This window comes from Mytilus californianus, unplaced genomic scaffold (assembly GCF_021869535.1).
Source record: "Mytilus californianus isolate M0D057914Y unplaced genomic scaffold, xbMytCali1.0.p SCAF_14, whole genome shotgun sequence".
NCBI lineage: Eukaryota > Metazoa > Mollusca > Bivalvia > Mytilida > Mytilidae > Mytilus > Mytilus californianus.
In genome coordinates, this window is record NW_026262626.1 from 9,145,196 (window position 1) to 9,161,977 (window position 16,782).

The following is a 16,782-nucleotide window of genomic DNA, read 5'->3' on the forward strand; positions in this document are numbered from 1 at the left end:
ATTGACATATTCTAATTCAACATTTCCTTTTAATTCATATACATGTACATACCTGTAGAATAGGCAAAATGTATCTCTTGGCGAAATCATTTTCCCAATTAGATCTAGAATCTTTGTCTTTTAATCCACAAACTTTAGCAGGATAATCTTCCCCTAAAATGATGAATTAATCTGCTTAAAGTCTCTTTTATAAACATGAAATATTTTTACAGTACGAAACTTAAACAGGTTAGAGCCAACAAAATGATTAATTGATTGACTGTTGGTGTTTAACACTACTTTCAACACCCTTGGCCCTATCATGACTCCAGCTTTTACCTGTGGAGGAAGCTAGAGTGCCCGGAGAAAAACACTGACCTTTGGCAGAAAACCTGGCATTCCTAGTCAAATAAGATCAGTCGAAAGCACCTGCAATGAGCAAGTTTCAAACTCATTACCTTGGTGTCGACAAGCTAGTGACCACTGTAGATAAACTACTTAGACAATTGTCCACCGAGGCTCCTTTACCAAAAAAAACTAGAGGCTCCAAGGAGTCTGTGTTGCTCACCTGTTAATTTTATTTACAATTGATGCATGAAATAATGCAACCGTTATACATTTGCCTTAGTTTCAGAGATATAAGTCAAACATTGCAATTTCCCCTAAGTTCTATTTTTAGCCATGTCTGACATGTTGATTGGCAGGCAGGGTCATCAGACACATTTTGTAAACTAGATACCCTAGTGATAATTGTGGCCAAGTTTGGTTAAATTTGGCCCAGTAGTTTCAGAGGATAAGATTTTTGTAAAAGTTAACGGAAGACGACGGACGCCTGGTGATGAGAAAAGCTCACTTGGCCCTTTGGGCCAGGAGAGCTAAAAATAAGATGTTTAAATGCAAATATTTTCATGTTTTTTTAATGTAAGATGGTGAGAATTGCTTCAAAGTAAGATCTGCATTGTAATTTTGTTTGTTTACTATGATGTTGGTATGAATGAGAAATGGTATCAGTAAAATATTAATTGGACAGGAATGAAACAGGAAGTGTTTATTGACATCTTTATATGCAAGTTTATTAATGCATGTAGATTGAACAGATATATATATATTCAACTTCTGTCCACATAAATATGTACATGAATTTGCAGAGCAATTGAAGGAAATACAGTAAACCTGTACTTTTTATCACCACAACTGATATTATTTATCATTACAGATCAAAAGTAATTGTATTATACTCCATCAAACCAGCTAGCACAACAATCAAATTAGTTGTAAAATATTGGAATGTGAAAGTGTGTCTTATGTTGCACAATTTTGCCATTCTTGTTAATGATGCCTCAACAAACCAATAACATGGGAAACTTTTTTTTTCTCATAATGCTCCATTGGGCAATTTTAGTTCTTTGTTTTATGGCAAACATTATTCAGAACTGAAACAGCTTAATGTGACTGTTCATACCTATAGCAGCCCAAGTGAGACTGTTCATACTTATAACAGTTAAAGAGTGACTGTTCATACATATAAGAGCTAGAGTGACTGTTCATACATAAAACAGCTAAAGTGTGACTGTCCATACCTATATAACAGCTAAATTGTGACTATTCATACATATAAGAGCTAAAGAGTGACTCTTCATACATAAAACAGCTAAAGTGTGACTGTTCATACCTATAACAGCTAATGTGTGACTGTTCATACCTATAACAGGTAAAGTGTGACTCTTCATACATATAACAGCTAAAGTGTGACTGTTCATACATATAACAGCTAAAGAGTGACTCTTCATACATAAAACAGCTAAGAGTGACTGTTCATACCTATAACAGCTAATGTGTGACTGTTCATACCTATAGCAGCCTAAGTGAGACTGTTCTTACTTATGTTATATTAAAATTTTGTCTTTGGCAATTCATAATTTTACACATGAATATATATATAATTATTATTCTTATTTTATCTGTTCAGATGATGTTTCAAATTCAAGCTTTGGGACAAAGCTTAGTGAGGTTGAGGAAGAGTTGTTATAGTAAAATTATGAATTGCCAAAGACAAAATTTTAATATAACAGAGACCAAACTAAAGTGAAAATTATTAATTTTTTACAATTTGGGTTAAAGTATTTTGAAGTTGAAATTTTTCCATTATTTCTGAAATTTCTCCTTATGTACATGATGTAAGTAACATTATTTTTGGAATGTTAATTTTTGATAAAAAAAGAATGACATACAACTTGAATATTTAGGATTACGTAATTGAGCCAGATAACAAAGAGACATGTAAGCCCTAAATTACTGACTTTGGATTATGTACCTTACATGTAAATTAAGGCTTTTGTTAAACAACCTTTTCGTATTACTCATGTGTGAAACTATTTATAACACCTGTCACCCATGACTTGATTATTGACTGAACCAGTGAAAATATGTTGTGGTCAAGGGAGCCATACAAGTTACTTTTGATTGGTGAAAACAGGAGAAAGTTAAGAGATCAGTGATCATGTGACCACGCCCGCACGGAAACAATTTAGGTTTCCAACGGTCACTTTAATTACTGATTTCCAAGAATAAACATCTTTATTTACTAGAACTTTCTCTCTGTTTTACACCAGGTAAGTTGAATTATATTTTTTGTATTTTGTTTTATTTGTAATTTTTATTTGCCGGGATAAATGTCTTTTGTTGATAAAGCAATGCTTTTAGAGTTATATCCAAAGCTACATAACAAAGACATGAAACCTAATAATCTTTGTTATTTTTCTGTAAGTTGTGTTTTATTTTTTGTATATAGATTGCATATTTAGTTCATAAATTAGGTTTTGGAAAGCGACACTTTTCCACAGGATTTCAGTTTGTTTACAAAATTGTTTGAACATTTTGAATTGACTTTAGGACTTATAAATAGATTGAATTTAGTTAATTTTATTGTATTACACACACACACAGAACTCATGACTGAAGTGAATATTTGTTGCCTACATGTAGCAACATGGTTACATTCTTTATTTAATATTTTTCAAAAGAGTAAATACTGTTTAAGCATTATGCAAAGTTATTTTACATACCAATTTATTCAGAAATAAATTGTACTTGGTATTACATTTTATATGATTAAATATTGAGATAGTCTATGGCAAAGATTTTATTAATTTTAAAAGATTATGGTTTCCATAGCAACAAGTTAGTATATAAAACATTTGAAATTAGGTTTCTTATAGTTGAAATGATACGGTTTATTTTACATATTGTATTACACATTTACCTGTACGTAAAGTTTTGTAAAGCTGTTTCACTTGATAAAATAGAGTTTGGGCAAGTTTTATTTAAATAGTTTAAAATTTGCAGAGAGTTATGTCCCTTGATTTAGTTCATTTGTGAAATTTAAAATTTAGTATCAAGTGAGATTGCTATTTTATTGTGTAATATTTGTATGCACTTTGATTACTGATTTCCAAGAATAAACATCTTTATTTACTAGAACTTTCTCTCTGTTTTACATCAGGCGCTAAAAGTCATCAGACGTAGCAGAAAAGTCAGTACGACACTTATAACAGTTAAAGGGTGACTGTTAAAACATATAAGAGCTAAAGTGTGACTGTTCATACCTATACAGCTAATGTGTGACTGTTCATATCTATAACAGCTAATGTGTGACTGTTCATACCTATAACAGCTAATGTGTGACTGTTCATACCTAAAACAGTTAATGTGTGACTGTTCATACCTATAACAGCTAAAGTGAGACTGTTCATACCTATAACAGCTAAAGTGTGACTGTTCATGATTTGAGCCAGGAGATAATGAATCAAGGCCAAGATCTCGTCTTTGTTCTTCCCTAGAATGTTCTGGATAGAGGTCAGGTCAAGATCTATGTGTTCAAGTAAAAATAGAGGAACATCTCCTTGCTGTATGGTAGGTTTTATTGTCTGACATGCTGCCTGGAATGAAAAGAAAACACCATCTGTAGAAAAATATTAATAATCAGGCCTCTACAATAACTTTTTTTTTAACTTGCCCAATAGGACAAGTACATACCAAAACTTACTTGTCCGAAAAAAAACCTTTATATTAACCGTTTTTTTTTTTTCATTTTAGGTTGATTCAATGAACAAAATGAATTCAAACATTAGAACAGAATTTGTTTATATCTCTTGATATCCTTTTCAAAAATATGAGTCAAGAACAACTGAATCTAGTCATGTCTAGTCACAGGACTTAGGTTCTAGTTTTCATCAAAGTCAAAGTCTCATCGATCAGACTCTGCACATCAGGCACAGTCTGGTATACCTGTCAATCTACACTCATTTGGTTTGTATCCTGGTCTATCAAATATTGATTATTATGATCAATGTCTTACTACAATCAGCTTTGTTTTTAATATATTGAAATGTTTTTCAAACACAATCAAATATTGTTTGTTTAAATATTATCAAATCTTATTTTCTGAATTCTATGGTCAATACTTTCATTTTATTTTTTAAATATTTTTGTTAAATAAAATTTATCATATTTTTATAATAAAGCAACAGAATAACGTTGGGTCCCGAGATGTCTCCAACAGTGTCGAACTGTCTATTAAACATGGAGCCGATTCATTTCTGTGCCGGTGCCGAAATGTCTTGTTATCTTATAAACAAAGGCATAGCTTTGGATCCTGGCTCACTGCTCGACAGTAGCCCATGGACAAAGCTTTAGATTGGGTCAGGATGCCAGGCTAACAAAGGTAGGCTAAGAGTGGTAAGAGTCCCGAAATGTCTCCAACAGTGCTGAACTGTCTATTAAACATGGAGCCAATTCGTTTCTGTGCCGGTGCCGAACTGTCTTGTTACCTTATATACAAAGTGCACCGCTGATTCCGATTGGTAAGACTGGTTTGCGAGAATAATATGCCTATTATCTGTTATAAAGTACCTTCCCAAAAATATAATATAATATGTAAATAAAGTAATATTCAGATATTCATTTCAACATAACCTATTATATTGATTCTAAATGGAATAATGTGTTTTTATATAAAATATCATCACATCTGAACAAGAATAGTTAAAAAAATTATTGGTCAAAAACCCTAAACATTTTTTCCTTAAATCTTGTTACTATTTGGTCAGAAACAAAAATTGTGTCGATGGGACATCAATGTTCATGCTCTGATTGCACTATCATATGTATCTGTTCAGTGAACCGTGAAATCGGGTTCAAAATCATTATTTGGCATTTACTTTAATAAAATGCTTCGCCAAGCTCAGCCTTATACTACCGCAGAGGTCGAACCCTGAACAGTTGGGGCAAGTTTGGACACAATATTCAAGCTTGATACTGTCTGAATTTGGATTGTGATCAAATTTTTGACATAATATAGGTTTCCAACACAAAATAAATGTGGTCAAAGATCTTAAAAATTTGAAATGGGACATTTAATTTACCTAGTATGGTCTGATATCCAAAATCTAACAACATGGTTAGATTCAGCATATAAAACAACACCAACAATTTTAATTTTAATTGAAATCAAACAAAGTTTAATTTTGGACCCTCCAAACCTTAATATGGACTAATTTGAAAACAGGGCCCAAAATAAAAAATCTAAATGCACAATAAGATTCAGCATATCATAGAGCCGCAATAATTCAGTTTTTGATGAATCAAACAAAGTTTAATTTTGGACCCCTTGGACCTCAATGTAGACCAATTCTAAAATGGGGCCCAATATCCAAAATAGTAATACAAGGTAAGAACCCCCAAAAATTAAAGACTTTAAATTAATCCCATTGAAAAAATTGGTTAAAAGATTTGTATTTATTTTCAATTGAAGATTTTTTGCTATTGCACAATACTGTGCTATTGCGCAATACTATGCTGTTGCACAATACTTAGTTAATCTGCTATATATAATAATTTACACACCCTGTTTGGTGTGTATCTCCTGCCATATCAGTATTTGTTGCTTTTATATATAAATCAGAAATAATCTATGTAAAAATGGAAAAAAAAAAAAAATTATGAAAAAAAAATCCCCTCCAAAAATGAAATTTTGAAAAATCTTGGAAGGAAAAAAGAATGAACCCCCAAAAATTTCCCCCCCCCCTAATAAAAGATTATTTTCTTTTCATGAAAAATGTACAATGTCGGAGAGTTTCATAAACTTTAACACAAGTTATTGTCTGGAAACTAGAAAAATGCTTGTTTTTGGCCTCTTTTTTGCCCCGAATTTCTAAACGTTTGGGGCAATTACCTGTTCATTCACATTAGCACCTATATACATTGACATGTGGGTTAACAGTCTAAGAACAGCACATGAAGCTCTGTTTAACTTTCTTTCTGGTGCCCTTAAAGGACCAAGTCTTGCTGCTGGGCCCAAAACATGACCTTTTTCAGTTCTGTCGACACTGAAAATAAAAAAAATTTATATGCCAACTTTCTCTTGTTTTAATGATATATGAGATACTGTAGAAAGGCTTGTATAGTTCGCACTGGTACATAGTCCAAACCCCCTTCTCCCCACGAAATTTTAGGTAAAAAAACTTTTTGTAACTGTTAGAAAAGGTCTAATGAAACTCCGGTAATTTCAAATCCTGTGCGGTCGTTTGCGGGATTTTCTTGGAAAAACCTGTTTTCCATCATCAAACAGAAGCTAAAACTGCTTGTAAATGATTCTAGAACGCTTCATGATTGTTAAAATAAGTTTAATTCACTTAAAAAACAATTTAGAAACTTGTGTGTATGTTTAAACAGGAAGTTTAAAAAGCACGTGTAAAAGAAGAAATTAACCGGTGAGAGTCGAAATCCGTACATAACAGATATCACTATAATACGACTTTGAAAGTAAAACAGTTCCATCCTTTTGTAAAACAGTCTTTAATATATCTATCACATTAATGTCTGAAGGGTCTTAAGCTAATACAAACCATATTAGTCAGTATGAAACACCAAAACGGAACGAACAATAACCGATTACGTTTTGTCGTTTACAAATTCTAAGCTGGTTTACGGTTGTCTTTTTCACTATGTTTGTATCGTTTCAATCAAGCTGATACCAGTTTATTTCAACCAATGCATTGAAAAGAAACGAGAAATTTGTAATGAAAGGTTTAATTTTTATATTTATCAGTATTAATTTGATATTGAATAGAAATAACTTATTAATATGGATGAGTTAAAATTATTAGTTTGAAAAATGATAAGAGCGACCTCTACAATATAAATAACAAAGATGGCGGAACGTGAACAAACCACCTCGCCCGCGAAATTGAAATTTTTCTCTTATTTCTTGCTAATTGTACTCTATAGTCCGCACCCCGTCTGGAAGGTCCAATTTTGGAGAATAAAACCGCGGACTATACAAGCCTTTCTACGGTATTAAAAAAATAACACATTAATTTTCAATTTGTTACATAGTAAAACTTCTGTCATTTCGAGAATCTTGTTATTAATCAAATGATTTATCAAATTTCAAAGGTTTATTTCAATAGAAAAACTTTTGTCCCCTGGATACTAGTAAACTTATCCTCTGGATACCAGATCTATATAAATAGAATGCAATCATTAATCCATCATTCTGCCTAGGAAGAAGCTCTGTGAAGGACTGAAACCAGTCAGGCTATGAATCATCACCAGATGCTATTAATTATGTGTTTTTGCAGATCCTATTTTATATGCTGTTCATTTCAAAAGAATTGACACTTTTGTTAGAAAATAACATGCAACATGTTTACAAATTCTTAATTCAATTAAAATGACCATGATATTATAGTTTTTGTCAAAAACATATATGCAGGTTGCCTTGACCATCTGTTTGCTACATGTACACTTACCCAGCATCTAGTTCATTCCCAGGTCTAAGGTGGTGCCCTTGGCCACCAATCTCTCTACCACATTCTTTGCAGACACCTACAGCGCCTGGTTGACCACACTAAAATGTAAATATTTATAAACATGTGAAACAATTCTGAAGATGTTTCTATTTATGATATTAAAATCCAAACCTCTGAGGTAATTTTGGGTTGAAAATAAAGAAATGCATTGAATGCTACAACAAATCATGGTCCTTGTGTAAATAATCAAACTATATCATTGGGTGGTGTACTGTTTCAGCAATACCTACTATATGTAAAATTATAAATAGAATTATGTTCAAGTTCTGACACTGGTCATTACTGATCAGTTTCCAACTCTTACTATCATTTACATATTACAATGTACTCACATTTCCTATGATGTAAGGGTGACCGTTAGGACATCCTGAAACCAAAAGATTAAGATTAATAGTCTGCTCACTGAACATTATTTTAACTAAATGGATGTGCTTCTTAGTCAGATGATACTAGCATACCTGACTGTTCTGCTGTTATTAGAAAATATTTCTGTTATAAAAGTTAATTAATTTTAACTTGTAGTATATTTGCCTGATAAAATTAATCACGCACATAAAAACTAGCAATCTTTTTTGCTATGAACATTACCAGTCTCAAATTCAATAGTACTCAACTTAAAACTTATGTTTAATTTCAACATTGATATTGGACATCAAGCAGATATGAAAATTCACCAGGAGAATGCACAGGAAAAGATGTAGAAATATTAAGGGAACTATATAACCAAAACGGGGCATAAAAAGAAGAGCGAACAAGAACATGAGTCCATAAGATACCCCTGCACGTATAATCACATTTCCATGTTCAGTGAACCTTAAAATTACAGGGTCGAACTCTCAATTTAGCATATATCTTAAAAAGTTCATATGAAAAGTGTATGCTAAGTTTTTAGTTGATATGGTACTGATTTCAATGTAACTAACCACCTTAAACCAAAGTGTCAATCTGATACGAGACGGTGAGGGCATAAATACTGCCAAAGTATAAATAATAGGACATGTTGGGTAATACATGTATGTCAATGAAACACTTACCCAACAACTATAAGGCAAATAAAAATCAATTTTCTACTTTACTTTGTAAATGCATCAAACATATTTTCAATCTTATAGAAATAACAAAACAACATATCAGCTCTAGATGTTCAAAGTTAAAAGACTTATACTTTTGAACCAATTCAAGGCTAAATATAATTTATGATTCACTGTTTGAACAGCTATTTTGTATCTATTTCTTAAAAAATTGCTGATAACAAAAAAAGAAAAAGAAATATCTGAATATAACTTACTGTAAAACACTGGATTTTCATTCGCATTATTTCTTCTAGCTGCCAGAACTGCTTCTTTTATTTCTAGAAGTTCATCTTGAGGCATCGTAGGTAAATATGAGGACTGGAAATAAAATTTAAATGATATATCTTTTTCATTTTTGAAAGGGGAAAAGATGATAATTTTTATCCTTGACAACTTTTAATTACAGACATGGAACACTTCATCCTTGTAAGTTCTTTTTATTCTATAATCATTGCCATAAATAATTGTCAACTTTTTATGATACTTACAACCATTTTCTGAGGTTTCAAAGCAATATTAAGCAATGGCGTCAGCAAGGTGTGTTTCCCTGGAATTTCTCTTATCAATACAAAACAGTGAGTAAGAAGGCAAAATATATTCTGCTCAGCTAATGACATTCTAGGTATGATGTTTCCTGGCAATCTCCATAGAGCATTCTGTAGAATTCTTTGTGGAACTTCCTTGTGTTTAATTAAGACATGGTTTATTATGAATTCACTTAGAAATTCTTTGCCCTGAAATAGAAAAAATATGTTTACAGTCATTATAAATTTAACTATACATACTCTTTATATCAAACACAACAAACATTATGTGAGTATTGCATGGCAATACATAGTTCCCCTTCCGGTTAAAAATTCATTGTATTGGAACAAAATTCTAACTTGATTTATAACTTGCAATGGTGTAAACTATATAACAAATATCAAGTCAATATCTTCAAGCATGACGAAAAAGTGTTGAAAACTGATTATTTAAGTGAATTTTCTAAGTCCAAGGACCATAACTCTGCACAAAATCATCAGACCAGGACAAAATTCGAACTTGATCTGTTACTTGTCATGATAAAACTATATACCAATTTTCAAATCAATATCTTCAAGCATGACGAAAAAAAGAGCAGAAAACTGATTATTTTAGTGAATTTTCTAAGTCAAAGGACCATAACTCTGAGATAAAAATCATCAGACCGGAACAAATTCAAACTTGATCTGTAACTTGTCATGATGAAACTATATATCAATTATCAAATCAATATCTTCAAGCATGAAGAAAAAAAGTGTGGAAAACTGATTTGGCGGACTGACGGACAGACAGACAGACAGACAAACGGAGTGCAAACCTAAAGTCCCATCGACTTCGTCAGTAGGGGACTAAAAGTGAAAGTCATAGCCAATGATATAATGTACTGTTAGTTCAGATATTTTACTGACCTTTTTATTATGGCAGAAAAATGAAACATGATATGCTTGGCAAAAATAAAGAACTTGCATGTGTGTGAACAGTATATACATAACTTTTTTGCTCGTTATAAAATTGAACTTTAAAACTACATTGTGAGAATTAATTCTAGTGAATATACAAATGAACTGACTTGTGATACTGTATGATTTCAAAAAAGGATGGAAAAGAGACTCGAAAAAGGAAGAATTCGAAGGATCAAAATGTTGTATATCTTTAAATAATATTTGTATTTCAATCATTGTTTTTTACATAAATCAGGCCGTACGATTTTCTCGTTTGAATTGTTTTAAATTTTTCATTTTAGGGCCCTTTAAAGCTGACTATGCGGTATTGGTTTTGCTCATTGTTGAAGGCCATACGTTGACCTAAAGTTTTTAACTTCTATGTCATTTGGTCTCTGGTGGAGAGTTGTCTCATTGGCAATTATATCACATCTTCTTATCTTTATAATTAATAAGTTTACAGAAAATTATTTATGAATTTAACAGTAAACTGTTTAAATTCAATATGGCTTTTATCTGATTTTCGTGTAAGAATTCTGTGGATTTGACCACCTTAAATAATTTCAATTTTCATAAAAAACAACACTATACTTACCTTGTCTGTGAACTTTTGTGGTTGATCTCCATATACATTATTCATAGAGATCTCTCTGTGTAAAGCTAACAGCAACTTTATTCTGGTCTGCCATTCTTCCTTAGGTCTCTAAAAATTACAAGATATCTTTTATTTTTAGACCAACGATGTATTCATGGCTTATCTACTTTTGAGATTTACAAAGAAAAGGAATTACACAAATACACAAAAAAAGATGCCATAATTTAGCTTTTTTGGAAAAGTTCTAAATCACCTAAAGTCTAGCAAAATTGTAAATAAATTTTAACAATTTTTAAAGTTTTGCAACATCAGACTCCAGCATACATCGTGGAAGTTTTGTTTTAATAACAAATCAATTTCTGATTGGCTGTTTTTTTAAATTTGTTAAATCCTTCCCTGTGCATGATTAGATATCTTTTTGAATGTCTTAAGTACCAGTCTGCCTAAGAATCAGGCAGTGGTGAAAACATGACAAACAAATACCAACTCAAGTTTACATTAATTTATGTTCAAATTGTATCATGGTGCACGAATATAACATTCATTTCCTTTTCCTGTTCAGGTAATACAAGATATAATTTGTTTGAAATGCACTAGAAATAAAAAATTAAGGGAAGCTAACTCTGTAATTTGCTATCATTATAACCAAAAGTTATCTAGAGATTTCTCAAATTACAAGACACGCAGAAACAATAGACCTACCATTTCCAACTCAGGGTGAGGGTAACTTCAAAATAGAATGGATAGGTCGGTGGGTTTTTTCTGCCATGTTTTGAAATTTTTCTAAATTGCCTGATTCTTACGAAGACTGGCACTTAACTTTTCAATGAAAACTGTTTGTAGTTTGATACCTGTAGTAATTGCTGTAATTTTTCACTATCTTCATTCAATACAGTAGTAACAATGGTCTCTCTCAATTCTTTATATTCGTCTCCATTTACAATGTATCTGTCATGACATTCTTCTACCTGCAGATAAAATATGGAATAGGTAAACAGGTAAAAAAATATACCAAAAGCTGTTTCTGTTTTTTAATTTCAAAATATATTAAAGTTTAATTTGGTCATTTGAATGTAATTGCAATTGGAAATAGAAATGACCAGATATGAAAAAAACCTCCAAAAACACCGACAACTTAATATCTTAACATTAGATATCATTCAATTGCCTCCAAGAAATCAATTTTATCAATATTTCTATGCAGAAGCTAATCAATAATGTTAGATGTTGAAATTAAAATTACCATAGTGAGTCAGATTTATTAATGTTTCAGTTGTTCAATTTAAAATTACCATAGTAAATTAGATTTATCAATGTTTCTTAACGCTAGATCATAGTTAAGTTCTACCCGATTTTATAAAGATTTGAACAGCTATCAATTTTTCAAATACCCCTTGTTACAGTTACAATCTAACAAGCATTTACTACATAGTTCGAAGAAAACTGGTTAGCATATGAAGATCTTCAATTTTAAAAGTGTCAAATTGAGTCTGAAAGTCCTAGTAATTACCTTTTTCTCCTTCAGCTCTGGCAGACGGACCCATCTTAAGAAGCTGGCATCACTTTTGGCCAATACAGTCTGGTAACTGTCTATACCATAACATCTACACAACTGCTTTACAAAGTATCGTCTGAAAGTCAAATGTTTGTTGTAATTCAAAAGAATATGCACCTAAGTGATAGTAGCTGACAGCCTGCCATACTAACAATAGTTTTTTTTAGATTTTAGTTCAACTTTTGTGTCCGAAATTAGAAATCTTAAAGTTTTTAGATCCAAAGTAATGTTAAATATAACTTCCTTCCTCTAAGCATAAAGTCAATTTGGTAAACAATTTTATTAGAAGCTTTATACTGTGGTCAAGGCAAAATGCCAAATCAGACTTATGAAAGGGCAAACAATTTGATACTGTTGCTTAGGGCTACATTGTCAATTTGTCGTTTGTCACTCTTTCTATCATAGTACAATTTACAAATCAAAAAGAAAACAAGAATAAGTCTGCCGTAGTTCAATGTGCCACTCTCACACCATCGCAAATTTGATGTTCAGTAAACAACAAAATCAGGGTAAAAATTCTAATTTGTTCTATTTGTAAAAAGTTCACTTCATAATGAACATGTGTACTAAATTTAAACTTGATGTGACCACAAACTACCTTAAACCAAAACTTTAACATGATAACGGACAGACGCTCACAGACGGGAAAACATAATACTATCATAAGCAGGGCTTAGGTACAAAAACATCTGGCAGGATCAAACTACATTTTTTTTTTAAATTGGTGAATAAATTACCTTGGCCATGGAGACCCACATTCTTCACACAATCTTGCTGCTGCATCAAACAACCTTCTGATATCTGGTTCCAGCCTATTCTTCTGTCCTGTTCCAAACATATTGTAAATGTACTTGGCTACAACAGTCAGGCAAAACCTGACTTTTGAAATGTGGTCTATTTTCCCTAATGTTTGTATTTCCTGTGCTATATTTGGTACAGCATCTCGTAACATTTGGGTTACCATAGCAACTTCATCATCTCTGTTTACATATTGTTGATGTAGGGAATCCTGGAAATATTTTTTTTTTGTAAAGTAATGGAGAATTATTCTAATGAGCAATGATGCTAATCAAATTTCATTAAGTTTTTGATTACAATTTAAAATGACCACCTACAAGAAAATTGGTTTAGCATTACATAGGATTACAAACTTTGTCCAAAGTATAAATATAATTAAGTAATTAAAAACCACAAATTTAAGTGTTCAACAAAATACAGAATTTGACAATTAAATCATGTCTCTATGATAATAACATTTTTCATCAGTACACAAAAAATAGTACACACAAAACTAGGAAGAATCTCCAGTTATTCATAATTACCTCCATGCACTGTAGAACCAATTGACAAAGCTCAACCAGATGATGTGGATCTCCAGTAGTTCTGACTAATTCACTGGCATGGTTAAAGTATCTTGACAAATTTTGTTCAATTTCATGTCCACTGAAATGTTTAAGAAAATAACTATGTTCAAATACAACAAGCAATAAAATGCTCTGCTGGGCGCAGTATGATACGACCGCAGCGGTCGAACCCTGAACAGTTGGGGCAAGTATGGACACAACATTCAAGCTTGATACAGCACTGAATTTGGATTGTAAATAAATATTTGACACAGCATAGGTTTCTGACACAGAATGAATGTGGTCAAAGAACTTAAAAAATTTTAATTTACCTATTCAAACCATATCATTATTATTTGCTTTTATATATAAATCAGAAATAACCAATTTAAAATGGAAAATTTTAAAGAAAAAAAAGGGAAAAAAAATCCCCCCCCCCCCAAATTTTTTGAACCCCCTTATGATTCATCACCCCAAACTCAATCCCAGCTTCCCTTTGAGGTATGGTACCTTGCAGTACAATTTCAGAGAGATCCATACACTTGAACACAAGTTATTGTCTGGAAAATGCTTGTTTTTTGGCCCCTTTTTGGCCCCAAATTCCTAAACGTTTAGGGCAATTACCCCCAAACTCAAACCCAGCTTTCCCTTTGTGATATGGAACCTTGTAGTACAATTTCATAAAGATCCATACACTTACACACAAGTTATCCTGAAACTAGAAAAATGCTCGTTTTATTGCCCCTTTTTGGCCCCTTATTCCTAAAATTTTGAGGCAATTACCTCCAAAATCATTCCCAGTCTTCCCTTTGTGGTATGGTACCTTGTAGTACAATTTCAGAGAGATCCATACACTTGAACACAAGTTATTGTCTGGAAACTAGAAAAATGCTTATTTTTTGCCCCTTTTTGGCCCCTTATTCCTAAATGTTTTGGGCAATTACCCCCCAAACTCAATTCTAGCTTTCCCTTTGTGATATGGAACCTTGTAGTACAATTTCATAAAGATCCATACACTTACACACAAGTTATCCTGAAACTAGAAAAATGCTCGTTTTATTGCCCCTTTTTGGCCCCTTATTCCTAAACATTTTGGGCAATTACCCCAAAACTCAATTCCAGCTTTCCCTTTGTGATATGGAGCCTTGTAGTACAATTTCAGAAAGATCCATACACTTACACACAAGTTATTGTCATAAAACTAGAAAAAAGCTTGTTTTTTGCCCCTTTTTTGGCCCCTAATTCCTAAAATTTTAAGGCAATTACCCCCAAAATCAATCCCAGCATTTCCTTTGTGATATGGAACCTTGTGGTACAATGTCAGAGAGATCCATACACTAATACACAAGTTATGTCTGGAAGTTACAAAAATGCTTATTTTTGGCCCCTTTTTCCTTAACTGTTGGTACCATAACCCCCAAAATCAATCCGAATCTTCCTTTTGTGGTATTGAACCTTATGGTAAAATTTCATAGAGATCCATTCACTTAAACTAAAGTTAGAGCACGAAAATGTGTCCATTCACTTGAACTAAAGTTAGAGTGCGAAAATGTGTCTTCAGACGACGACGCCAACGTCATACCAATATACGACGTCGCAAAATTATTTTGCGGTTGTATAAAAAGTATACATTATAAACCCAACTTTTGGAAAGTACATCATCAAATGGACTTTTTTAAACAGAGGACAGATTCTACATAAGCGAACACTTTTAAATAAAGGCAAAGATTATACATTACAAATCAAGACTTTTTAACAAGAATGTGTCCATAGTACACAGATGTTCAGTGGCCCATGAAATTGGGATCAACACTCTAATTAAGCATTAAAATTAGAAAGATCATATCATAGGGAACATGTGTACTACGTTTCAAGTTGATTGGACTTCAACTTCATCAAAAACTACCTTGAACAAAAACTTTAACCTGAAGCGGGACAGATGGACAAATGAACGGACAGACGAACAAACGGATAAACAAACAGACGCACAGACCGAACTCTTGAACAATCAAAAGAATTCCAATACTGTGGATTCATTATTATTCCTTGGGTACTAATTTTTCATTGGTATAGGTGAACCATGAATACAAATGTTCAACAGAATACTACCTACCTATAGGCTTGTATGTATAATTTTGTATATCCATAAAATCAAGAGTCCACTTACATACAATTTTTTTCTGAATCCACAAAAATTAGTACCCATAAAATTAATGAAACCACAGTACATAAAATTTGAATTAATCCGCTACTAAATAGTATATACTTAATTAACTGTACTAGGTACTGGGATTGTATATTTATGTACTTTTACGATCCAACCTTATCTGCTGATCTTTTTGTCGTTTCAATGAAAATATGTTCATCCATCTCATATGTTTTCTTTTTTCAACTATTCAGTATTTTGTAAAGAGGTCAGTCTTAACTGCTCTTATGTATTAGATTGATGGATTACTGGTTAACATGCAGTGGCATCCAGATACATCAAAACACCCATCATTACAGATAGCACTCGTTTTGTTAAAAAGCATTGGCCTAAAAAAATCCACGGTATGAGTCTTAAAACTGATGACAGTTACATTTCCTGTTTCATTTTTTTTTTATATTACCTTGTTTGCATCAACTGCTGTAGAAGAAATGACCTTACAACGGGTGTGGGGTCAATGGAATCATCAAATATTGTCAACTCTTTAGACACGACTCTCTCTACTCTCTTCTTCCCAACATGTCCAATGATGTAGGAGAGAAGTTTCTCGATGACTTCCTGTGATGGAGGTGTTCCCTCAGCAAAACAAAGCTGTGATACAACCTCCATAAAGAAACTGTTACATCGTCTTCTGTAGTCCTGGTACTTTCTTATTTCACCACTGCAATACAGTTATTTCAATATCTAAACTAAA

General features: G+C 32.3%; 1 protein-coding gene across 1 annotated transcript in view; it reads right to left on the reverse strand.

Moving 5' to 3' along the window:
- The window catches only part of LOC127724150 (E3 ubiquitin-protein ligase rnf213-alpha-like), a 157,531-nt gene that overhangs the window by 24,536 nt on the left and 116,213 nt on the right, over positions 1–16,782 (reverse strand). The window contains exons 69-81 of the mRNA XM_052231026.1: positions 16,492–16,749; positions 13,862–13,982; positions 13,277–13,548; positions 12,495–12,615; positions 11,836–11,952; positions 10,985–11,092; positions 9,412–9,657; positions 9,139–9,241; positions 8,183–8,217; positions 7,791–7,888; positions 6,212–6,365; positions 3,734–3,917; positions 53–153 (exon numbers count right to left, since the gene is read on the reverse strand). Coding sequence (XP_052086986.1) covers positions 53–153; positions 3,734–3,917; positions 6,212–6,365; positions 7,791–7,888; positions 8,183–8,217; positions 9,139–9,241; positions 9,412–9,657; positions 10,985–11,092; positions 11,836–11,952; positions 12,495–12,615; positions 13,277–13,548; positions 13,862–13,982; positions 16,492–16,749 — 1,918 coding nt within the window. The remainder of the gene's footprint in view (positions 1–52; positions 154–3,733; positions 3,918–6,211; positions 6,366–7,790; positions 7,889–8,182; positions 8,218–9,138; positions 9,242–9,411; positions 9,658–10,984; positions 11,093–11,835; positions 11,953–12,494; positions 12,616–13,276; positions 13,549–13,861; positions 13,983–16,491; positions 16,750–16,782) is intronic.